Source organism: Hemicordylus capensis, chromosome 6, assembly GCF_027244095.1.
Source record: "Hemicordylus capensis ecotype Gifberg chromosome 6, rHemCap1.1.pri, whole genome shotgun sequence".
Classification (NCBI taxonomy): domain Eukaryota; kingdom Metazoa; phylum Chordata; class Lepidosauria; order Squamata; family Cordylidae; genus Hemicordylus; species Hemicordylus capensis.
In genome coordinates this window covers 74,663,985-74,690,711 of record NC_069662.1, presented here as the reverse complement: position 1 = coordinate 74,690,711, position 26,727 = coordinate 74,663,985, and the positions used below count along the sequence as shown (strand labels likewise).

Here is a 26,727-nt window from a genome sequence, read left to right as displayed (position 1 = left end):
AAAATCCTTGCAAGTTTTGAAAGTGGCACAGGGGGCACAGAGGAAGGAAGCTTGCCAGTTACCTGCTCTTCATATGTTTCTTGTAAGCATTACAAGGAATATGAGGAGAGGCACTCCATGCAAAGTTTGCAAGGATCAGATGAGTCCCAAAGAGCTGCTCGAGGGGCAGCAAGATGCCCCCGATGCTGCCCTTGGAGCAGCTCTTTGGGACTGATGCTCCAAGGGCAGCATCGGGAGCATCCTGCTGCCCTGCTAGCATCCCAATAATCTGTTCCCTGTGGCAACCACCTCACCTTACCTCATAAAAGGACCACTGTTGTGTAGTCTGAATAGAACTCCAGGATAGTTAACTCAGCAGTAATCCAACAACATGGAAGTTTAGGGCTGAAGTGATGTGATGAAATTCTTAGGCATTATCAATTTCAAATTATAGGTGAAATGTGCAAAGGAAAAATGCAATACAGGAGGGCCTTGATATCCACAAATTCGTTATCCATGGATTTGCGTATCTGTGGTCAGGTAAAAGACACCTGACCTCAGCATAAATGGAAAAAAGAGGGGAAGATGTCAACCTCGTGTATCCACAGTCGGGGGTAGCCAGAAATGATTGCAGAGGTCATTTCCAGCTGATATTTTGTGTTTTGGAGCCTAAAAATAGCTTTGTGGTGTTTTTTTTTTTAAAAAGGAAAAAACCTCTGTGATTTTCAGCCAATATTTGGCTGATTTGGGGGGGCATTCTGGGGCATAGCATGGCTCAGGGGGAGCCGCAAAGCATGGTATGGAGCTCCCCCCCACATTTCCTCCCAAAATGTGGCTGATTTTTTGTAATTTTTGATCATTTCCCCAACAACTGGGAACCTAAGCCCCACAATCCCATAGCCCCCAATAACACGATATTCAAGGTTTCCATATCCGCAGCTGCAGCTGGGAATGGAACCCCCGCGAATATTGAGGTCATCCTGTAGTTAGAATCCAGCTTAAGCTTCTATAAATTTAGAACATTCAGTATTGCTACTTCTTTTTTCAATGTGGAAACACAAGCATTTAAGAATGATACATGAGCCCTGTTTGGATGTACTTTGTACATAGGAACATAGGAAGCTGCCATATACTGAGTCAGAACATTGGCCCATCTAGCTCAGTATTGTCTACACAGACTGGCAGCGGCTTCTCCAAGGTTGCAGATCTCTCAGCCCTATCTTGGAGATGCCAGGGAGGGAAACTGGAATCTAGATGCTCTTCCCAGAGTGGCTGTATCCCTTAAGGGGAATATCTTTCAGTGCTCACACATGTAGTCTCCCATTCATATGCAACCAGGGTGGGCCCTGCTTAGCTAAGGAGACACGTCATGCTTGCTACCACAAGATCAGCTCTCCTCCCATAGAAAAGTTCTCCTCTCTTGTAAAAGGCTGTATTAATGTTCAGCACTCAAAAGAACGGGGCTGGAAATCTGCCCCGGCCTGTCACTCACTGCCTCCTCTGCACAACTCATGGATATGCTGGCATTCATTTGAAGAGGCGAACGGTGGGTACTCCTGTGATTGGGAGGCTGGGACACTCCCAATTACAGAAGCACCTGCCATCACGAATACAGTGTTTGCCTCTTCAAATGAATGTCGGCATATCCATGAGCTGTGCAGAGGAGGCGGTGAATGACAGCCTGGGATAGGATTTCTAGCCCCATATTTTGCTGCTGTATGTGAGTACTGCCTTTTATAAGCTACATATCAATAAGGCTACATTCTCTTTGGAATTTAGTACATATGGATGGACATATGTATTCATGTAAAACATTTGCATGGATTTTTTAAAAATCAAAACAGGACTTACCTGTGATCATACTTAGAGCTGATAAGCATGCTAAGGCTGGGATATCAAGGTTAAGGCTCTGTAAATTTAAAGAAAAGTCTTTAATTGAGTCGAGCCACTCCCCAAATCCACGAAGGCACTGAAGTCTGTGAAGCACAAGTCCATTGCAGAAAACAAATTTATCTTCAGCAGTGTCAGACCTTGAATGTTAAAAAAGAGGGCCTATGTTATGAATATGTTTAGAGTAACATGTGTGTATATACAGCACATATATCCTTATAGTCTAAATTCCAGCATGCATTAATACATGTCTATGTATGTGCATCTAAATTTGAAAGTATAACCTGTCCTGGGGCAAAAAATAAAACAAACAAGTGTCTATAGTTTGCACAGTGGAACACCTAAAGTTAAATATAGCATGTTGTTGAAGAGAATCTAATTTGTTAGGGTTGCTGCCCCAACACAAAAAAAGCAAGAGACATTTGCTTTTGAACCTAATGAAGGTGTAAGCTATAAACCTATACTTTATCAGGACTTGCTTACACAGTTGGGGTACCCAAGGTTTTTTTCATGAATTAGTGATTCAGGGCTGTTATTCCAGTTTTTAAAAAACTAGCTGGCCCGGGCGCAGAGCATCTGTGCCTCTAGTTCTCCCTTGTTCTTGGCCCCCCTCCCTTTCTCTCTTCCCTCCTCTTCTTCCCCACTCCTCTTCCCTCCTCCAATTTTTTCTTTTTCTGGCCGGCTGCCAGGCCAGCTGCTTTTTCCGGCTGCCCGCCGCTTTCTCCCTGCCCCGGCCGGCCGCTGCTGCTTTCTCCTCCCCAGCGCTATCACTTTTGCTTTCTCTTCCCTCCGCCACAGCTGCTTTTGCTCCCCCCTCCACTGCCGGTGCTTTCTCTCCCCACCCACCTGCTTGCCTGCCTGCCCGTTCTCTGGCCTGTCCGTTGGTCTTATGTTCCCCACTGCCGTCGCTTTCCAATCCCCCTCCCCTCGCTTGCGAACTCTCGTGAGAGCTGCCACACATGAGATTAGTGATGGGTACATCTAAGAGAATATATATAGTTTCCACTGGCAATGAATGCCAGGGCATCTGGCAGCCTGATCCTAAACATATTTACTTGGAAATAAGTCCCATTGAATTAAATGGGATTATATACCTGTAATTACACAAAGAATATCAACCTGTAGGTCTTCCTACAACACAGTAGTTTACACAGCAAAATGGCTTCTGGGCTGTATCACCTCAGACTGCAGGTGGGAGGATCCTATGTTCAGTGCTCCCCCATGAACAAGGGCATAGCAAGGTTGAAGTGGGCCCTGGGACAAAAAGTGAAGATGGGCCTCCAGGCCCCTTGACTTCTCCTCCACCCCACCCCAGTCTTTAGTGCAGAAGGAGGATATAGTGAAAAACAACACATTCTTGGCATGCACTCTCTCTTGCTCCTATGCAGATAACATCACACTCCAGCCAGGAGCCAGAAGATTGCCACAGAGCGAAGAGCAAAGAGTCCTTCATGGGCACAGGGACATTTGTCTCCCCCACACACGTCTTCAATTATGAAAGCAAATTTCTGCACCTAGAAAGCTAGCATGTCAACAGAGAAAAATAGACTACAGAACCCTTCTTCCTCACATCTAATTTTATATATGCAGAGAGCTTTTTTATATGGGGTAAAGTTTTTAGTCATATGATTCAGATCTGCATACCAACATTATACAGTTTAGAACATTTTTCACAGTGTGATATGCTATTTGTACAGACTAGCCAATGTCATACAAATTTGCTTGCAACCACTATTTTTTTTGCAGTGAATTCTTGGCTTCACCCATCCCTGCATATTCATCATAACTAATATATGCTGGTCTTGTGGTAGCAAGCATGACTTGTCCTCCTAGTTAAGCAGGGTCCTTACTCAGTATACGGCAACTTTGGCAACTTCCTATGCTGACTTTTTTTTTTAAAGGAGGAGGAACAGAAGTCTTATCCAGAGAAATCTTTTCCTCACGTAACTTAAGCATATTGCATTTCTCACTGCATAATTTACTACCCTTGATTGTGTACACAGTTGTCAATCCAGAGATCCCATCTATCCTCAAAGTAGGAAACCCAATAAAATTAGAGTTTTTTTAGCTCCTTGTTATTGTTCTAGAAATTGCAGTTAGTAGCCTTACCACTTTATTTAAAAATTCTAAGAAACACGATCCTTTTTCACAAACCAAATTATTTCTACAAATAAGAACACAACAAATTGAATTGTTTCTGAGATTTACCTGATGGACAGTCTTAATACAAAAAGCTCCAAAAAAGCTGATTCTATGAGTAAAGTTTGATCTTCCTTTGGATGGTCTGTAAATCCTGGAATTTTTTCTGCCCAGCTCCTGGATATGTCAATGGAGGCAGTGAGAAGATTGTAGAATTGTTGAACATGTTCTGCATCTGTACCTGCAGCAGCCTGCTCAGTGGAACAGTACTATAAGGGAAGCAATTAAAAACAGAAAAGAGAAATACATATTTGAGAAAAATCACAATGCAGACATAGCTATCTTCTCAATCTTATTTTTCCTGTCAGTTCTTTAATAGCAAAAAGATGCTGCTTTCCCTTCCTGCAGTTCACCCAGGAAAGAAAATTTTACTTCAGATACACCTAATACAGCCAAAGAGGATGTCAGAGCAAGTTGTATACACATACATTCTTAGCACACATAATGTAAGGCAGAGGTTACTCAAGCTATTCAGCTTGGGGACAGCATGGTCTGGTTTTTGGTTCCTGCTCTATGACTATGTTGTCATTCTTGCTGATACAGGAAAAGTAGAGTTAGGCAAATAGTTGTCAAATATGAAGCACAGCATTCCCTATATGCAGACCTTTGTAATCTCAGCCAATCCTGATGATTTTCCAAACAAGACTCTTTGACCATACAAATTAAGCAAGCAATATATAATGACCTATGATAGTTGTAATGAGGAAAAGGTGGATGGGGAAAATGTTTTTAAAGAAATTTTTAATATAATTCAACCTGAAGGAATTCCCAAAAGCAATAGTATAAAACTATTATCCTAGGATAAGGCATCCAAAGAAGATAAGCGATACTTTTTATCAGAACAGTTTCTAATGGTGAATATGCCCAAGCTTCTGAACTGAGTTGCCAGGCTGGAATCTGAAGATCTCATCTTTATCTTTAACAATGCATGTGCAGTGGGAAGGGTTACCCCCACATTCCTTCATGGGTCCCACTGCTCATCCTCCTCTTCTGTCTACTGAAGTAAATGGCACCAGTCTTGCTCCACAGCAGATGGAAGAGAAGGGGGAGCAACAGCATCCCAGAAGGAATAGAGTGGGTGACAGTCACTCCCATTGCATATGCATTGCATATAGTAAAGGCAGTGGTGGCACCAGTAATTTTTTTTGAGGGGGGCAAGACGGGGCATAGTGAATTTCTGGGTGGGCAAACTGTGTCCCACACATTAGATTTCTGAAACAGAAATGGGGGAGGGGGCAGGTACTTTTCTGAGCAAATGCTCGCCAACCACTGCTGCCCCTGAAACTACCCTTGGGTAAAGGTAATCTCTGGTTTGCAAGCTGGCAAACCTAGTTTGCTCTTTTCCCTCTCTCAACAACAGACATAGCACCATTAAAAGGTTTCATCCTTTTCCATTTATAGTTGTCAACTGAAAAGAAGAGGAAGAACAGTCTGTTCATAGTAGCCTCATCTGCAGAGACTAATAGATGAAACTTCATGGCATGCACCTACTAATGTTTGGTACTGGAGACATAGGAATAGGGCTTGGGTGATAACTAGAAGTGCAATTATCCATTTGTAAACATAGCAACATTCTATACTAAGCATTTCATGACTGTTCACCAGAGATTCTAATCACGCATGCATCTCCAGAGAGACTTCTGGGGAGTCAGAGGCACACCTTATGCAACCCTAACTGCAGGGTGCATGCATCATCCCCCCCACCCTCATCCCATGCATTTACAGCTGGGACTGTAAGGGAATCAATGGGGATTATACATAGGGTTGTCAACTTTTAACTGGGCTTGTTCTTCCTTTAATAGCAGCCTGGCACACAAGGAGATGAAACATTTTCTGGCAAAGCAAGTTATGGGAAAAGCTTTATCCTGCTTAATTTTTGCATTCCAGGCTGCTGTTAAAAAAAATCACAAGAGGAAGGCCATAAAATTAGGCAACCATATTAGAGAAAGATAAACTTACTAAAAACTCAGTAATAATGCAACTCCTCTGAAATTAGTAGTGCTACATACCTAAGTTATTTTTGCTTATTATATATTTAATGCCTTGCAATGGTAAACTGTTTAACTATCAGAAAATTAACACAAAAACCTCTGAATTTAGTCAGCTAAATTGGATCAGTAGGGTTATGCCAATCCCACCATGCTATTATGAATCTGATACTAGCTGTTCAGGTTTGTTTGATTTGCTATCTTAAGTCAATCAACTACATTTTTAGTTAGTGCTTATTCAGCTGGCTGGCATCCTGACTAATGAAGCGTGCATGCTTTGAGTCCCTGCAAGCATGCAGCACCCTCCTGCTTCTATTCTCTGGGTCATCCAGCACTCATGCTGCTAAGGAAGAGAGCTTAGAGTTCTTCCAAGAGCTCAAAGCAGTATAAGTGGGGAGGGAAGAGAAAGAGGCTAAGTACAAATTTTCTACCAGGCCTCCAGAGAGGCCTGTTACCTATGTTGGAGGTCCTCCACCCAGCTATTGTGTGCCTCTGTTGTACAGATGCCTCTGTGGGGGAAAGGATGGCAACTATAGCCTCATACAGTAAAAAAGGTGCCCCTTGCTCCTGCCTGCCTGGAGACTTCCTTTAGGAAATGAGCTACCATTTCCTTGATTCTGTATACAACTGTTTGCCAAAGTAGACATTATCTCAGCAAACATTTGGTCCCAACCATATGTTTTCTGATATGGGAGAATCAACAACAAGGAGAGGATGCCTAATCACTCCTGCACCCAATTTTTCTTCCTGCCAAATGCCACCCCTATGCCATTTACCTCAGCTCATTTTGGTTCTGGAGCTTTTAATTCAAAATCAAAACTGGAGAGAAACAACAGGTGGGAAGAAGGGGAGGTTAAGCATTCTCCTCCTGACTGTTTTACCCTACAAATGCCCCTTGCCCCCATGTTAGTAATATAATGGAAAAATGAAGTTGAAAATGGTATATTTATCTCATAACACTGAGTTTCACTCTGAAGGGTGCTGTTTGCTTAATTCATAACTCTTTAAGTCATGAAATGGGGCAAAATTATCCATGAAGCAAATAAGGGTTTTACCTGAACAAAGACTCTGAAGTCTGGGGACAAATTCTTATCTCCCTTACACAGCTAAAATCTGAAGTGGAATCGCACCCATGCAAAAAACAGATGGGGGACCCAAATTAGGCCTATGCCCTTTAAAGAGTCTCCTCCTAGTGACCGCTTTTTGAAAGCAAGTTTCTAAATATACTGTTACTATGGGCTGGTCAATTAATATCAGCCCTAAAACATAGAGTACCAACAAGTCAAAATAATCCAAGTGGGATTTGAGCTGATGGTTCTAATTGTTGTTCAGTTATTTAAGATGGCTCTAGGTCAAAAATAATGGTTAGTATTTTCTTACTACTCTAGACTGCTGTTTGTTAGGAGGCCCAAATCTGAAGTGTATTTGATACAGGCAAAACTATAAGTAAGATATATTGAAACTGCTGAGTGTGATCAAGCAAACATATTTATGTAGCACAGCTGTAAAATTAGGGAAAGCATACAGATATTTTACTTTATATTTCATCAAAGTAATATTAAATTTAAATTCTTTCATTTATTTTCATTATTTGTATAGTTTCTAGTTAACAAAAGTGTCTTCAATGGTACTAAACAGTAATGACTAGTAAAACGTATACACTGAAGCAAACCTAAAGTGCTGAACCCAGCAACAAGCAATCAGACTTGAAACTGAATATTGCAGGTTAAAATCTAAAATAGTATCAACTGTTTCACATGCCTTTTGTACAGTTTACCAGTAAGATTCACCACTTGTAAAAAACATTTTCTTAATTTCATTACTTTCAAAACATTTTGCATAAACTTTATAGATTTGCAATTTATTATTAAAAACATCCCTATGCAGTAAATTTTATCTGGCACCACTGTCTGACATCCTGACTAAATGTACTCATGGAGTTGTCCTTTTAATTTTAATGAGCCTTCCTTGAAGAAATTTAGTCAGGATGTTAGCAACTATTCATATTGGTTAATTTGCCTGAATACACACACACACACACACACTCTTAAGCTGAAATCAACAAAAGCCACTTACTCTGGAACAGGGCTCCTGAGGTCCAATTAAAATATAAAGTGCTTGCTCTTAAATTATTCCAGAATAAGTGCACTATCTGCTAGGAAATCTTCATGCACAAACATAGTTGAAATAAATGGCAGTTACACATGAACAGCTGACACTAATATAATTAGTAAAATTCACACAGATATATATCTGGTGCATCTCTTACCACAGAAACTTATTTGGAAGTAGGTCCTATTGGAATTTATTACATTTAGGAAACATGTTTAGAATTAGGGTCGTCGTCCCCCGCCCCATGCAGCTTTAATAAATATTTGTGTGCATATTTGATGCTAATGCTCCAGGTTACAACATATTCTTTCTGCATTTTAAATACAATAAACACACTGAATGAAAACACATAATCATGAACATGTAAAATATATGAGTGGTTTGCTAAGAAGTGGACTATCTTAATTTTGAAGTGAGCACTTCAGAAAACAAAACAAAACAGCATTCCACAGCTTTTCTGGTGTCAGCCCTGATCTCATTTAAATAATAGACATCTCAACTTTGTGAAATACTGAAAGACTGGATCAAAAGCACTGGCTGGTTTAAGGAAGGAACTGAAGACAGACTCCACTTCTAACCATATGTATGAACTGGTTTTAATGGGACTTGCTTCCAAGTAAGAATGCACAACATTGGATTGAGTTTGGAAGGTGTAACCACCATTGCATTAAAGATCAGCTGAATTTGATGAGGTTTTTAATACTTCTGTACTCTCTATACTGTATTAAAGAAGCATGGATGAAATCCTTTCATATTTGACCCAACTTCTAAAACTAAAATGTAATGCGTTAAAACACTATGTAACTAAAAATAATTGACAGCAAAATGCTATTCAGTCACCATAATCACAGCGAAATAGCTCCTCCACCCAATACTCTAGTAAAAATTGACCATTTAATCTGTCTGTAACATCCTCCTAACTGATTAACTAAACACATATGACTTGGTAAAGAATTCTGGGCAGAAAAGGATGAAACATACTCTGGAATAATCAAGTTCTCTGGGTGCAGAATCGGATAAAGCTCGCACAAGAGCATTCATCATACTGACTGGAGGAGAAGGTGGGGAGGGCTGAGAAGGTTCCTGCTGTAAAGGGCTCTTTGGTTTGGAAGGCAGCCGGCCTCTTCTCCCTTTCAAACTGTCAGTACGGACAACTGATCAAGGAGGCAAAAACAAACAAATAGAAGAAAACAATCAGTCTTCAAAGACACCATGGCAAATTCCTACAAGATACACATGAACACTAAAGAGTCAAGTTTCAGTTCTGATTAATGCAAGAGATTTGGGCTGTCTATTGGCCTATTTTTATACATGCTGTATGCATGTTTTTTGGGGGGGTAAGATAGGCCAATAGACAGGAGTTTCCATTTCAAGGATATAGATGGGTATTATGAGAAAGATTTCTCATGATACTCAGTCATTCACTAATGCCTGGAGAACCATCCTGCCTAAGTTACATATAATTTGCTATACTTTTTGTGTAAATATAGTTCTATAGATATTTTATATGACTCATGCATAATTAAGCTTTTATATTTTTTAATTTCATACATATATCATTGCCCTGATTAAAAAACCCTTGCATTCACAGTTTCCACATGTATAATAAACATATATATTTTTAAATGAAATATAGTGTTGACAAATGCTTACTGAAAAGTCTGTGATATGCTAATCTATGAAAATCATCTTGTGTCTATTTGAAAATATTAGTAATGTGATAATATGTTTCCTTTAAAATCAAGCGAACTGCTCAAATGATTACATTTTAAATAAACAACAAGAGAACTGTCAGCTAATTAAACACTGTTGATTAATCATTTGCTTTAAGTGATTAAATATTCAATTACATTTAAATAAATCTGTATGTCACCAAGCCTTTAATATAGGTAAAATTTTGAGATATTGAAGAAAGAGTGCAATAAACTATTATTTTAAAAAATAACACTACAATTTATTGATAGAAGGAAAGACCATCTTTAATATTTTATTTGTCATTCCTTATTACAGTAAAACACAATAACTAAAATAACCTTTAAAAGAATTGCTTTTAAAATGTGTGCCATTAACTCATAACTTTACTGATTAAAATTTAATCTCATCAGTTCAAATTTGCCCCTACTGATTAATTACCTAAAGCTTTAGCTGACTAATCTACATGTTAAATAGATAAAAGTTTCCAGCCCTAAATAATAATATATATGTGTATAGTGCCTAAAAGTGTGCAAGGTGCACTTTGAGGAGAAAGAAATGGGAATATTTACATGTAATTGTATGAGATAGGAGAAAAACTTTAAAAAACAAATACCAGATAAAGTGAAATGTAAACATCCCTTTTCAGATGGAAGATCTGAAATGAGAATATTTTGTGAAAGCTTACATGACAGCAAGGATAGTAGACTAAAGGAGCACTATCGAAAGCTTCCCTTTAAGAAGTTCTACTTCCCAGCTAGGATATCTAAAGAATCTGTTTGACATCTGGAATAAAGAGACCCTACATTTGCAGTAAAGGCACAATTACATTACAGAGCAAGTAAGAACAAAGGCATTCATTGTTATTTCTAATATTCAGCATTAACCTTTCAGGTTAAAATTCAGTCACTCCTTTCAAACTCAAGCCATTTTAGTAGTGTGGTGTGTGGGCTAATAATAGTAAACTCTTTACCTTCTTTTACCATCCCCACACTGAGACACTTCTGAAATCGGCAGTATTGACATCTGTTTCGACGGCGCTTATCCACTGGGCAGTTTTTATTAGCCAGGCAAACATATTTTGCATTTTTCTGAACTGTCCTCTAAGAAAACATAATGCAAGAAAGAGTCAACTGAATGAGCTGGGACCTGACAAGTTGCATTTTAATTACAACGTGAAAAGCGACAGTGCAATTCATATAATTAGATAAAATTAATTTCCTAACACACTAGCCTCCAGGAAAAACAATTTTATTAGTGTTAGCTACTGACAATGAAAATCATCGAGGATGGTTCAAAAGCTAGGCTCATGAGACAGCCAACTCCTAAATGATAAAATCATATCTGAAATTACCAGGTCATCGCGTCATACCTTTGGGGATTAGATTAACTTGGCTTTTAATATTCCTTTGGGAACAATTTTCTACTCGGTTCATTCTTCTGATTATTACTGACCTTATTAAAATAAAATCAAAATTATCTGAAGATTGATTTTTCTTGCTATCACTATTATTAGATTTCAAAATAAACTGATCTGATTCATCATTACAATCAACAAAGAGGAAATAAAAATTAAGAAAAGCAACAAAGCAGAAAAAACAGGGAGTATGATCCAGGCAAAATTAAGCACTTTCCAGTCCAATTAATTTCAGTGGGAGAGTTAAGTACAGAACCAAATTTTTCTCTTTTAAATAAATAGGCTTTCAAAATGCTTAGCTTTGACTGGATCATACCAAGGTTTTGTTTCTTTATTTGCTTTTACATGCAAAGATTTATATAATATTTTGCATGCAATTATTTTGAACTGTGTTAAAGGTTAAATGTCAGAAAAACAGATATTGTAATACATCTAAAATCAGAAGCTTATCTATAAAAGGGATGTTTACACACACACACACACACACAGACACAGACACACACAAATTTATTTCATTGTGAGCTGAAAAATATTTAAGTTTTAATATAAATTTGGAGGGGAAACTAACATAAATAATATTCTACATGTTAGTTTTTTAAAAACTCCTGAAATTATATATGATCCAATCCTAATATTAACCAAGATCACAGGAAGATTTCTGCAGACTACCTGAGTCAAATAATTTTAGAATGTCTTTTACATTCAAAAACTAGACACATATAATACCAATGGTAAAAATAACATAATGTTTAAAGTTCAGTCATTATTTTTGCTTTCACTAAAAGCTATAGAAAAATATCCTTTCAGTAGGAGCAGGATCTATGTCTTAAAGCTCAAGCCATGGGGAAGGTCCCTTGTGCAAGCTCCACTGAAATGAAGTATGCATAGCTTCTGATAATTTCATTGGGGCATGTACAAGGTAATTTCCTGTTGGTTTGTATCCTTGGTCTTTTTTTCAGGGAAACATTGAGTATATAGACATTTCAGTATCAATAATAGTTTATCAAAAACAACATTGTATCTACCAATCTCAAATATTAAGCATACAATCTGTAAAACAAACCAATAGACTTATGAAAATGTAATAGAAATAATTTAATTAATATTGTGTGTGTGCATGTGTGCACACACGTGTGTGTGCATATTTCAAGTGTTTGCAGTGGTTCACAGATATATCTCAGCACAACAGTCCCATTAAAGTAGATCTGTATTTCTATACCCATTTTGTAGGAAGACTGAATGCCAGTGGTTTGCTTAAGGCCACTTTGGTTACCAAAAGGAGAAAAAGAATAATAATAAAATGCACCAATATTTAATGTATACATGTTTCCCCATGTTAAAAGCATTAGCCATTATTGGTGGGATGGCCTATCCATAGCACTCATTCAGTAAACTGCAAGATTACAACATTTCAGTGGAGTAGCTATATTAATCTATTGAAGCAAAAATTTAAAAATTTAAAAAAGACAGCATCCAAACTAAGTTAGTCATGACTATGTCCCATTAAAAGTAATGGGATGTACATCAGTCATGACTAACTTGTCTCATTTATTTCAGTGGTGCTTAGCCATGACTAGCTTAGCCTGAAACCTGCCCTGGTGCTCATGTTGGGTACTGGAAAGATTAACACATTTATCTGGGGCATAAGCTTTCCAGGGCTAGAGCTTATTCCGTAAGATGCAAGGTCTGAGAGACACTGGACAATAATGAGTTTCCACATTATTTGGTACTTGCTGTCTAACAGATGAGAACTTACTGAGTTCTAAACATTTTTCCTTGGGGAATTAACATGTGTTTTATTTAATATCAAAACAGTGTTTTAGATTCGTCCTGGTTGTTGCATGCCCCTGTACCAGCACAGAAGCACTAGATCACAGCTTGTCCTTTTATGTTTATCAGTTTAAATCACAAAGCAGCTGCTAGGGTTTTTTAATTGCATGCCTTATTTTAGATATACTAATAATGTGAGTGACTAGTGCTCCTATTTACAAAAGGTAGAAAAAAATACACTGATTTGTTCTCAATAAGCTGTTGGAACAGGTCCTGGGCCAGATCGATCGATCAATCAATCAGTCAGTCAATCAATCTTTATTTCAGTCAATGACCAGAAACAAAAAGAAAACAGACACTAGGTATAACAATCCTACCATCTAACCAATCTACAGATCATCACAACCATACACAATCTTAGCTCCCCTGTTGTTCAACTTTTATATAAATTCCATAGTAGCTCAGTTGTATTGGCCCAGATTTTAACTCGCCCAAAACAGCTAACAAAACCATAGTGACTCCTTTTTTTGCAGATGATGTGGCAATCTGTTCGAGAACCCCCATTGGGTTGAGGAGGGCCATGTGTGCTAATCACAATGGAGCAATGAAAACGAGCTCCAAATCAACTACCCAAAAACCAAGGTATTGGTTTTTGCTAAGTGACCCCCAAAATATAAATGGTCCATCAATGGGATGGAAACCAAGCAGGTTAAGTGTTTCTTTAATGGGCTAGATCCATAACTAACCTCTCCTGGATTCATTTAATCAGATTACTGATACTAGGCTCAGATTCCTGTCAAACCATGGAGCTCACTGGCTGCTTTTAAGTCTTACCATAGCTGCCATTCTTGAGTTGTTATGGAGGTAAAAAGAGATAAACCCAGCTAAACTCTCCAGACTAAATTCCTCAGAAAGAGAGCAGGACAGAAATGTAATAAAAACAGGTGGATATATTTGTATGAAGGGGATGTCTGATCCTATATTAAAAATAAAGAAAAGGCAGGAAGGAGAAACCAAGTCACAGAGTTGGAAATTATAATTTTTCTCACATTAATATCTTGTCATTCTGGTCTCTCCCTTCCTGTTTCTCCCCTTCTTGTTTCCCTTACTGCCAAAATTTAGATAGTAAGCTTATTGGAGCTGGAGTCTTTTGGTTTTGGCTTATGTAAAGCACCATGCACAACGATGGTGCTGTATAAATAAATAATAAGATAAAGGAATGGTGGTTCTCTGGAAAGCTATACCAACAGTTTTCAGAGATAATGAAAATTAATACAAATAAAGACAACATATCACATTAAGTTCATTATATTAGAAAATGATGCTGCGTTGACTTAACCAGTTCTTTGTATAGTGAAAGAACAAAACTATTTATCACCAATGAATAATGGGAATGTTGGAAGTAGACACGGGACAATACGGCTACAATTGGTTGTGATTAAGTCCAACTGAAAGCAATGGAACTGTTTTTAATCAAAACTTCCATTGGTTTCATTGGGACTTAATGATTAACTGGACTGGAGTGCCGAAATGCAGAAGCAGAGTGGAACAAAGCCATAGACATGTGGATGAAATAATCTGTAGTTCTTACCTTAAAGAAGCCCTTGCAGCCCTCACATGTCCGCACTCCATAGTGCTGGCAGGCGGCATTATCCCCACACACAGCACAAGTGCCCTCTCCTGATGAAGAGCTTCTGCTAGGTGGAGATGGGAGGCCACTGCTACTACTGCTGCTCTCACCCAGAAGGCTGGAAGTGGCTGCACTGAGGCCCAGTGGTGAGAAGGCTAAGTTGGCTGCTCTCTTTGCTAATGGTAGCCCATAGGGATGGTTTTCCATAGCAGCCTGGCTAGCAGTGGGCCTATCCGATCCTATAGGTAGACTCAAGGCAGTGGTGTCATAGCACATGTGGGCACTGGGTGCAGGCGTGTGGGGTGGTGAGTGCTTGAAATGGAAGAGGGGAAAGCGGCCAGGCACAGTTTTCATAGGGGCAGTGTCCATCAGGTGACTGGGGGCCATGCAAGTCTGTGCTGGTGGAAGAGGGTGTGGTGGCTCATCCCAGGGAGACTGGTGGGGAGGAAACCCGGGGGTGGTTGGGGTGGAGGGAGGGGACTGCTTGAAGTACATGGAAGTGTTGGCCAGGCCCTCATCCGCAGAAGGAGGCAGTGAAGGATGGTAACTGTGCATCCGATTGTCTTCCATCTTGATGAGGGGCCTCTGGCTAGTTGAGGAGGAAGGTGAAGAAGAAGAGGAGGCAGACTGCATTTGGTATATGCAGGAGGGCTTGAGCTCATAGCTCCCAGAGTAGCCCTCCATAAAAGTGCTGAAGCTGGGCAGAGAGGTGGTGGCAGTGGCACTAATCTCGGCATTGCTCAGCTCCATAGTCAGCTTGGTGTAGTCAGGGTTCATGATCTCAGGATTATATTCTGAGCCATAGGCGAAAGTCTGAGCTGCATAACTTGAGCCAGGAGGCGAAGGGCTGTACTGGGCTTGCACGCAGGGCATATCTGTAAGAGCAAAGGTAAAGAAAGGGCCCATTAGCAATTGCTGTAGTCTCAGCTTGCTTATCCATAACTTTTCTCATATCCTTCTGTTGAAGGTTCTTGCATTTCACGAAGCAAATAAGATATCCCATCTCATTTCTGTCTTGGAGACACTTCAAAATGTGACACATTTCTTATATGAGAAAACAGAACAGAACAAAACATGCTAACAATGTATAGATGATCACATGTGCATGTTTTTAGTTCATGTACCCAGCATGTACTTATGTGCAGTTCCCATACATTGCAATTTACTTGTGGTTTGCATGCTTTTTGTGACAGTGAAGGGCTTTCCATGTAGGGAATTTCTCACAGAAACAGCTTTTGGAAAGAATGTGGGAATTGCACATCTCTCAATGTGCAAGAGTCAGAGCCTGCTTTCATTTACACTGGATGAGGTCAGCAGAGTTACTAAGAGTTTCACACTGATATAACAGACAGAATCCAGTTCCTTCCTCAGCTGTTCTTGATCTGCTGGTTAATATATAGAAAAGTCAATGGAACTCAAAGAAACAAAAGTAAAAGATTATAGCTTCTGAATGTGTGGTAGTTATGCCATAACATCTTGATGGAGGGAATTAAAACCAGGCTATCACAGACATTACAAAAAAAGAAACTAAAAGGTTGGTTGTCTACAATATAACTCAAAGGAGGAACAGAGATGTCTGTACGTACCACGAGAGGTAAATAAATGCTTTTAACTGTTGGATCTGCATGCTATGATTCCAATCTTATAATACTGCAGGGTTTGTTGTTATTATCAACAATGATTTCATAGCACTGCAAATATCAGTACAAGAAGATGATTTCCCCAAAATCTAATCAAGTAACATTTTACTTTCTTTTCTTTTCCTTGATTACTATAATGGAACTGAAAAGGATCTGAGAATGATTAAATATTTGCATTAAAAATCTGAAGGCAATAAGTAAGTTTTAGTTTCAGCTTTGGAGGTTTAATGTTAAATATTTTTAACAAGGAAGCAGGGAGAGTGTATATGACAGAGAATTTCACAAATGTCCAGACCCACTTGGTAATTTCTTTTACATTTATTTTTTAAAAACTTGATTCCCCTCCAAACAACTTCTCTTCATTAATAAGTGTAGAACAACTCTACTTTCATTTCCATCACTAAAACCCATAAATAAATCCATAAAACATCTGGATGTCCTATAAACAACATTTTAGTCTTCAATATTTGTGTTATATCAAGATATATTTTACATCAACAGATTTTAAACTGGGATTTCCAAAGAAAGAGCATTAGGCTTCTTTCAGACAGCTCTGGAAACTTTATGAAAGGAATCTCTTGTTTTTAATGTAGTGCATTCACATTTTTAAGCTTATAAAACAAATCAGTAGGTTCACATCATTCTCCTCCAAGTATTTATTTGGAAAATACTCTCTCTCTAACCTCTAGACACAAACTGAGAGTTAAAGTTTAAAAGAAACTCCTGGAAGATATTATATTTTCCTGACACCTACAAATGTTAGAGGAGAATTTCAGTGAGTAGTTTCCTGAGCAATGTTGCTGAACCACGTGGTTCCCATATTGGTTAGAAACGAACCCTCCTGCCACCCACCTCCAGCAACAATTCAGGGAGAAGTGTGGTTTAACAAGAAAGTAAATGTCACAGTTTGACATTTGGACACAGAAACTGATGGGGAGCAGGATTTTCATATTGGACTTAAAAAGGGAACATGAATCCTTGGGAGGTTTCTGCCCCCTCCCCTTTCTACCCAGCAAGAATACTTAGCAAGAAACACAAAGTATTTCTGAGGGAAAAAAGCCTACACAGCCTTCGCTGGGCAGAGAAAAAAAAGCCTTCTCAGCCTTTGCTGGGCACTTCCACGCTGATGTGAATTCGGAGTCACCTCCCTTTCAGAAGCCTTACAGGAACGCGTCAGAGCGAAGGGGGAAGCAGGAGGCGCACCGGATTGTGTGGGTGCGTGTGAGCAGCGCTGTTTACCTGGAGGGTGGCTTGCTCGCTGAATGGTGGGGGCTGCTGGCTGGACGGCGGATGCGGAGGCTGTTGCTGGGGCAAGCGGAGGCGGTGGCGGCGATCCTTCCTCTGCGAGCTCGGACGTGGAGCCGGGGCTCACAAGAGAGGGCTCTTCCGACCTGGGCTCTAACACAGAGAAAGGGAAGTCGGAAGGTGGGTTGGTTGGCAAGGGCTCGCCACTGTGGGCTAGCAGGGGCCCCTCCCCCTGCGTCGAGTAAGGTGTCAATGATCCAGGAAGAATCCCTGGACAAGTCCACTTCCCCAGCAGGACCCCGAACCAGTCGAGTTTCCCTAGATCTTCTAAACACATTTACTTGCAACAAGTCAGGAAGTCACTGGGATTGGGGCTGGACCTCTGATATGCCACACTTTTCAGCTTTCACTGGAAAACACGCTTGTGGAAGCGGCTTTGACTACTCTACCTATTTGCTCACCAAGAAGGAAACGTTCTTCTGCCTTCTAGTGTTAGTCAAAAATAAAATATGTACACAGACACTGGGATGATGGGCAACAGGCACTAAGCACTTGTTTTTATATTTGTGCAGATTGCAGAAGGGCATTTTGTTTTATTAGTAAAACGATGTCGTTCCCCCAGACATGGTAGGCTACCTGCACTGGGCTTCTGGCGCTTCTCTGATTCACTCCCCGCTCCCAACCACACACTCTCCGAGTGTCATAAAACGTCTAAACACGGGCCTGCCAAGTCAGTACCTTGTTTGAAAGTGAACGAACAAGTACGTTCCCCACCCCATGAAGCAGATGACAATCCCAAGGTAAGCAGATGTGTTTAGGAGTAGAGCCCCTGCCTTGTTTCAAACTTTCTGGAGGTTCCACTGTGTCCTCTCGTGTTGAATCCCGGCTTCAAGCCCAAGAGGCCAAAAAGGACGCATCATCCGACCACGACCCAGGGACGGTGCTCAAAGAGTTTAACCCCCACCCGCCACCCCCGCAAAGGATTTCATCCTATCCCAAGTCTCCTACAGGAGAGGCAATGGGAATCTGTAGGACCTGGACCAGGGACCCCCCATTCCTAACCCGCAGAGGGATGCTACAAAGCGACACTCCTGCCTACACCTTGAGGCAATCCAGCCCAGCTGCCCAGGCGCAAGTTCTCCAAAGGAAAAGTCGGGTCCCATAACCCGCCTGCAAAGCCACCAGAGTGCTGCTGCATAGACAGGGAGCACAACTGCACAGGGGCTCTAGAGAGACCCACTTGCCTCCCGCTTTTTGCTATTTGCCAAGCACCAACTTTCAGCTAATGGAGGTTTCAGAAAGGCTGGAGTTTCAGATGCACACAGACCCACGCACAGTTCCTCCTCCTAATGCCCAGCCTTTGAGCGGTGGGTGGAGCACCCTGAGGACCTCAAGCTGTGCGGGGCGGGGGGGATCACGCCCCTCCACCATATCTGGGGGTCTCTTATCATCAAGGGCCATATGGCCTCTATGTCCTCCTGGGGCAAAAGCAGGTGGCTATATCTTATTCCACTCTTGGCCCTCTTCTTGCTGCACTGGTTTGAGTTTAGTACTGTTCCTAGCACACCGCAACTTATTTGCCCAAGAGGCAGCCTGAATAACTCTCTTCCGCCGCAGCCTCCCCCCACCCCTGGTTCTCCTGGGCATCCTCCAGGCCTCCTTCCAGGAGAACTGAGTGGCCGTTCTTTCTGCCTCTCCCTTCTCTTCCCGAATTCCCAGCCGCAGGTACCCTAACTAAAGACACCCTCTGCGTTCTTTCCAGGCCTGTGAAGCAAGGCAGGAAAATAGCTTCGTCAAAGCCCCTTTCCCCCAGGGATGTTTTGTATTCAGAGGTGTTCCCTCTGCCCCTTCTTTTCGTCCCGCATCAGGCGGGGGATGTGCTTGCTTTGAAATCTTGCCTCCTCAGAAACATATCAGGATGCTCGCCTCGCTCCTTGCTCCCATGCCTGCGAGTCATTCGAGGGGTTCACAAGTGGGCAAGGCATCGATGGGATGGAACTCGGAACAACCTGTTCCAGCGGGGCTTCCCCCAAATTCTCCTCTCTTTCCCTATTAGTCACAAAAAATGGGAGCGGGATGGGTCAGCAAGGAGGAAGCAGTCACTCATACTCGAGAGGAAGAGGCAAAAAGTCCAAGGACTTTTGTGGGCGCACCGGCACTTGCGATAGAGAACCGCCCAGTCTCTATTACTTTGGTTCCTAAAAAGAGTTTGAAATGCGAAGCAATCAGGTTTAGTTTGGGTCCAGAAATGCTAAATCTCAGTCCTTATCCTTCTGCAACGTCTAATTTCTAAAACTGCAGGTGGGTCTGCCAGGGGTCTGCCTGGAAGTCACGGCTGTGGAGACTCTCCCCGGATATGTGGCTGCTGCTGGAGACTACGAGGGGTACTCGGAAAAAAGGGAATCCGCCTAAACTCCCTGCCTTTAATCTTTAGTATGACTTTCACTGTCTCAGCAGTATGGAAAAGAGATTCCGGGGCTGCACCGTAGATCCGTAGATCCCCGTTCCAGGGACGCAGACAAAACCGATCCTCCTCAAAGAGAGATGGCCTTTTTGAATGACACCCCCCGCCCCTAGCCGCGCTCATCTCTCTAGGGTTCTCTTGTCTATCTGGAGCCACTTCTAGAAGTGTTTAATTTCTTGAAGAGATATCATTGCTCTCAGACCTGGGAGACTTCTTCCCTAATTCCTGATGCCTTGGAACTCTGTAGTTCCTCTGGGTCAAGGCAAATAACTCTGTACCTGCTCAGGCGCACTTTCAAATATTCTTATACCACAGGTTGCAGGGTTGAGCCCTGGCTGGAAACAGATGCCAGAGCATAATTTTATGCCTCGGTATCAGTCAAGCCCCGTGTGACATTGAAAAGTGACCCTTTGCCTCTGATCCCTGTTTGCGGGTGGTTGCGAAGTAATTAGGAAAAACGCACTCTACGTATGGTCACGACCACTTCTCTTACTATTTCTTCAGGTCTCCAAGGCTCAGTCCTAACTCTGAAAACAGGTTACAGGACAGGAGGACTGAAGCCTGAAGTGTATGGAGAGAGCAGATTCAAACTCCATCTGCAGATCAAGAGGATCTGCTTCCTCTTTCTCCTCCTCCTCCTCCTCCACAAAGGGCACGCTGATCCTGTCTCCCGAGTCAGCCTAGTTATCAAAGAAAGCTCACGTCGCGACCCGAGAAGTTTGAAACAATTTCGGCGCGGCTTGTACAACAGAGCAGCGTCGCGCCCCGCGTGCATCTCCTCGCCTAGTTCCACGTGCGAGCTTGCGGTGCGCTCCTTGCTGAAAAGTCCCGAAGACGAGCCAGGTGCAAACCCTGCAACTTCGCCCTCTCCTTCCATGCACCAAACAACCAGCAGCCTTCGGTACCAGCTCCTTAACAAAACCACCACCTGAGCCACCACCCCCAGCTCCAAGCTGTCCCGTCAGCTCTTGTATTTCTCCTCCCGCCACCGCCTCCCATACAACTCAGCCTTTGGCCAGAGCCACGCTCGCGCAAAACAAACAAAAACAAACCAACAAAAACCCCGCAGCAAAGGGTCACAAGCACATCTTTTCTGAGAGAAAGCTCAGCGACAGCAGAGGACAAATTGTTGCCATTTATCAAGCCCGGACGGGCAAGCCCGCTAGCATCATCCCCATGACAACTGCAAGCTGTGGGGAAGGCAAGCGACGCTGACCGAGAGAGAGAAGAACCTCCCCTCCCCTCGAGGCTGCACACAAACCCCACAGCCCCCCAAGGCTGGTGCGCACCCTAAGCTGCGTGTTGCAGCCTGACCCATCAACCCCCGCTTTGATCAAGCGCCATAGCGCTTTGCCTTGACAGAAAGTGACCCAAACTTTGTCCAAGTATCCGCCCTCCGCCCTCTCCCCTCGCAGCAGCACCTCATCCCACGCGATACATACTCGGTTGCTGTGGCGGTTCCGTCTTTACATGTAGTTTGAAAAACGCTTTATTCCCCTCAAAAACGGCAGCAGGAGAGCGCTGTCTTGAAGCGCAGCTGAGAAGAAAGGCTCCGGGGAAGCTTCAGTCCTGGGGGATGCGCTGTCCTGAGGCATTGGAGGAAGACAGGGAGGGTGGGGGGAAAGAAGAGGGATGAGAGATGGCAGGAGAGGATGGCAGCCGCTTCTCCTGCTTGTTGCTGCTGTAAAAGCTGGGGCTGAGTGAGGAGCCGAAGCCGGCGCAATGTGCCTTTGTTTATATACGCCGGCGGGCGGGCTGGCTGGCTGAGTAGCGCTCAGAGCCCGTCCCTGTATTGTAACTGAGGGAGAGGGAGGAAGGAGGCTCCTGAGTGCCCGCTTGCTCTCCCTCTCCCTTCTCGCCGCACGTCATTTATGCGAGAGGAGCCCTAGCGGCCTCTTCATACAGCGGCTGGAATGCGAGACGTCAATGGTGACGCCATGGGACGCTGGTGACCCCCGCCCCCTGCCCGCTGTCTGGGTTTGTGTGTGTATGTGTGTGTGTGTGCGCGCGCGCGCGCTTATGTGTGAGTGACACATACAACAGCCCCAGCCTCTGTTTTTGCACACCGAAGGAAATGACTGGCGGTGCTCACACTTGCAAAATAACCACCCCAGGCCATTATGAGGGAAAGCCAAAAGAGAAGAAGCGACACTGCAGCTCGAGGCAACAGATTTGAAGCGGAGCTCGGAATTTGGGACTCTCGCTTCAGGGCTTCATTGTGTCTCCTGCAAACTGCCGCTGCTTGCTGAATCTCGGTGGCAAACGGCCGCTGTTGCTTCACGGGTTGTTAAACGGGCAGAGCTCAGGAAGATAGTCTACGTCTCTCTATAAAAATATATGCATTTTAACTGTGGATATGACAGAACAAGCTCAGGGGAACTCTCCTGCCTTCCGGGAGAATTTGTTTGCTAGTTGGACAGCACGCCTTCTGGTAATTGGGGTAACTTTCTCCCTGTATAATGGTTTGGCTCCAGAATGGCAAAACTCCAAATCTAGTCAGTGGATTCAGTGACTTGTTTGATTTGATTATGCCTCTAATTTCTGCAAAGGGGGACGTGGTCCCCTTTATCCCTGTCATGATCCCGGAAACAATACAGTAATTCATGTTTTAAAAGCCAAGCAAACAAAGAGGCTGGAACCATCAAGAACGATATGGGTGTAATTGAAAGGCAATGCAGGCCATGAAGTTGCTTCCTCCACACACTCTTTGGGAAGAGACTGATCAACACTTTTAAGCTTACTTAGCCTGGATGGGTTCCAGCCTGCCAGATTTTTACAGCAGCAGAGAGAAAGAAACGTGTTCCAATCACAGAAGAGAATTAAAGATCCTTCATGGACCACACATATGTTTTTTTCGAGGGCCAAAAGGACAGCATGATTTACCTTATCAATAAAGTATGCCTGAATGTTGTAGGAGAGCGTATCTGAGGTGTGGAGGGAATGTGACACTGAAAAATCCATCTATGTGTGGGAATCTGTATAGATGCAATCCTGTACATCTTTACAGGGGTAAGTCTCATTGAATGTATAAGTGCGACTTATTTCCAAAGTAAATTTGCATAGGATCGGGCTGTATGTTTACGCATGTGTGCATAGTTTTGTGTATATGTTAAAAGGAGACGCATGAAGCCCGGAAGCATGCTAATTCCCTTTCTCGGACAACTGCCCTATAGTCAACGTGCATCTTCCTATTGTACATTGGAACATACAGGCCAAACCTCGCTAGACCAAGCCCCATACAAGCGCTTCCCTGTTTTCACTATTCTATTACACCGAAGGAGCCCCCTTTCAGAACCAATCAGAGCGGGGACGTCTCCATAGAACGCCGACCCTCGTGACATTCTAGCCAATCCAAGCACGAGATGCGGCGGGCTTTATTCCGAGAGGGGCGGGGCAAGGGAAGCTTGACGCACAGAAGGCGCGTGATTGACGCAAGCGGTGTTGCTAAATTTAGGCCCCATGGGCAAAAGGCGGGTGACGGAGGCGGTGGTGCGCGAGGCGGGCCCTAAGAAGCCCATTAAGTGGTTGGTCCGGGTTAGTCTGGGTGGGCGCGCGCGAGCGAGCGATCTCTCGGTCTCGAGAGCGCGTGCGCGCGCGGACAAGAGAAGCTATTTCGGGAGAGGAGTACGGCCGGACGAGCCAAATATAGTGCAAGCGGAAGATATTTATAGCGTTTGCACATCCGCTGCTGCCAGGCGGCTCCTGCGGCTTTCGCGGGGAGGGCAAGGCTAAGTCCCAACTTAGGAATCTTTGCAACCAGGAATCTGTTCGGCCAAGGGGGCATCTGAGCGGGGCGGGGGTTTCCCCGGCGTTGCCTGGGTGGGGGCAGGGTGGAGACAGCAGGGGCTGCCCCAGGCCGGGCCTGGCCTGACGCAATGGAGAGAGCTGGGGGCGGGTAGACGGGGATATCCCTGGCGGGGCGGGGATTCCTGCTCGTAACAGTACTGCTGTCGCTTGTTGCCCGGAGGGGGCCGCTGCCCTCTCGCTTACAACAACCGCAGGTTGGTCCTACAAAGGAAAGGCATCTCCAGCACAGCAAACCATTCCAGCCAGATTTCCTCTTCCCTGGACTTATTACCCTTCTAAAATATTCGTCGGGTTTGCTGAGATCTCATAAAACTCATACGAGCCGCGGCGAGGCTGCTGTTGGGAACAAATGTAAACGGGACTCACTCCGGAGTAAGGCTAGGCGTGCAGTGTAAACATTTGGAGCGTGGCACAATAGATCCTTGGAATTGTACGCAGCCCCTTCTAAGCTCCGCTGTTTGCGGATTTCGCTTTTGGGGATAATCCGTCGCAGCTCTGGAGCTGCTGATCTGGAATCGTCAGAGGCCCTGAAGTGAGAATTTAGGCTGCAGTTCTGAAATGATGTGTGCATGTTTACTCATTGAATGCACTCAGTTGGGTTTACTCCTTAGTAAATGCGCGTAGGATTATAGCCCGACCTTGTCTATTTTTTCTCTAAAGTAAGTTACAGTGATTTCAGGGGTACTCTCAGGTAAGTGTACATAGGGCTGTAGCCTTAGTTATTTTTACTCCAGAGTATTTATATTGAAAACAAAGCGGGAGTCGTGTCTTTCAGTACTATGCTTATTCCTTGTTGAGGGCTCTGAACAAAATCAACTTAGCTATACATCCTATCCTAACTCTTAACATGGGGGGGAGATGGGGACAAAACAAATAGGGACTGATAAATCTGGGGAAATGTTGTTTGAGGTTACAGTCCATAGATTCTAGGAGTGGGGTGAGCCTCAACTTTTAAAAGAATTCAGTTCCAAATGGATGGCTTTCCCCTCCTTTTCCAGCACTTTCAGAGACCACCCCCCTCCATATAATCACATCCCTTCTTACAGTATATGGTGGGGGAGGATGAAGTCAGGTAGAGGGGATGGGGTTCTTGCTCCTGTAGATGACAACCTTTTAGGGGTTGTAGGGATACCCTTGAGGCACCTTTAAAAGTGGTAACCCTCAGGGGAGAGTAACTGTTCACATCCAGTCCCAATACAGAATTTTTCCAGTGACTTAGGCTATTGCCAGAGTTGCTTTCTGTTTCTTTTTAGATTGTGAGCCCTTTTTAGACAGATAATAATCTTACTTATCTTTCTATGTAAACTGCTTGAAAACTTTTGTTTAAAAGTGGTATATAAATATGTGTTGGTGTTCTTATTTTAACGGTAGAAAAATATATAAAGGTACCTGCCTAAATTATTGTGGTAGGCTGAATAAATAAGTTCTATCAGAGATGGTGCAAAATATGCCACTATTTGTAGTTGGACTGATATTTCTGCAATTCTTATTTATAGTCCTGTAAAGAAGAACATTACCATTTTGCAGAGGGGGAGACCATGTGTTTCCCCTCAGCCAACAGTGCTTCTTTCTGGGATGGGTTCAATGCTAGGGTCTCTGCATTGTCCTCCATGACTGAGGACCCTTCAGTGGTGGCAGCAGGGAAGAATGGCTGCACTTCTCTTGGATCCCTGTACTTTGGGGTTTATTTGGAGTGGGAAGGTGGGCAGTTTGATTTTTTCATTATCTTTTGGCAAGTTCAAAAGAGGAGGGACCCTTTCCTGCCTAACAGTCCCCAGTTCTTGCACTTCATTTTCCACACTTTGGATAATGGAGCTCAGGACTTATCTTTGTTAAAAATGTGAGGTATAAACTAATACTAAAATGGGGTAAAGGTGAGTTTGGGAGCTGTGAGAGGAATCGGTCTCCTTTCTCCAAAGCAATTGTTGGGAAAAGGAAAATAGAGCTTGAGGAATGGTGGGGGTGGTCCCCAACCTGAGTGGTACAGAGCAGGGAATGTTAACCGTGTGCATCTCCTCACTGGCCCTCAACCTTAGCACTTTAGGGGAAGTTGTTTAGCATGGGTAGGGTAGACTTAACCTCCTCCCCTCCCCCTACACTCTTATTTGAAGATTTGGGGCTAGATGTGCAGCATGGTGCACAGCCAGCCCCCAGCCTGAGCAGTACAGTGGTATAAGTGGGATTTACCCCCTTTGTGCTTTCTGGGAGAGGTTCCCCGTGTCCCCTCCCATCCCCCACTTGATGAAAGGAGGAGGAACGAATGCCAGTTCCATGGAGCCAATTCCCCCCCCCCCCTTGCTGTCTTTTTTTGGGATGTGAGTGGAAAAACTTGCCTATCCTGGGCCAGTGTGTCACAGTTTATGTTTTCTGCCTGTGGAAGAGCTTGCATGCATGATCCTCATTGGCAGGTTTTTTTGTCTCTCACTCAGCAAAGTAATATCTCCCCACCTCCAAATTCCTGGGAAGTCTCTTGAGTCTCCAGAACCTAGCCTTGTCTGTAGGTGGCTCCACTTCACTGCCCAGCTGGTCAGCAAGGGCCAACCAAGATGGCTGTTTAGAAGGAATGATGAAAAATAAAAATCAAGAAAATGAAATAATTTGACTTTGGCACCAGAGAGGTGGTTTACCTATGAAGCAGTAGTAGATGGGGGAAACTAGCAGAAGCGCTGGGTTATTATTATTTTTTATCAGTAGATTTTGTCCTACGGGAAACGTGACTTCTGAATCGCTTTCAATGAACATCCATCAGTGTTCAGCTGATGGAGAGAACAGCAGCCAGCTGACACCTGCCACCCCTCAAAAACTCTCCCAGGCACAACAGCCCTTCAGTGTACTGCAAAGCGAAAGTTTTTAACAACACCAATAAGTGCAGTAATTTATTATGAAGTGTCTAA

The 26,727-nt window shown here is 43.1% G+C and overlaps 1 protein-coding gene across 1 annotated transcript in view; it reads right to left on the bottom strand.

The window, feature by feature from the left end:
* Positions 1–21,982, bottom strand: part of NR4A3 (nuclear receptor subfamily 4 group A member 3) — a 30,155-nt gene extending 8,173 nt beyond the window's left edge. The window contains 10 exon segments of the mRNA XM_053261257.1: positions 1,831–2,009; positions 4,078–4,277; positions 9,150–9,322; positions 10,834–10,963; positions 14,639–15,552; positions 17,557–17,715; positions 21,469–21,529; positions 21,531–21,671; positions 21,673–21,817; positions 21,819–21,982. Coding sequence (XP_053117232.1) covers positions 1,831–2,009; positions 4,078–4,277; positions 9,150–9,322; positions 10,834–10,963; positions 14,639–15,552; positions 17,557–17,715; positions 21,469–21,529; positions 21,531–21,671; positions 21,673–21,817; positions 21,819–21,895 — 2,179 coding nt within the window. The 5' untranslated portion in view covers positions 21,896–21,982.
* Between the last annotated feature and the right edge of the window lie 4,745 nt (positions 21,983–26,727).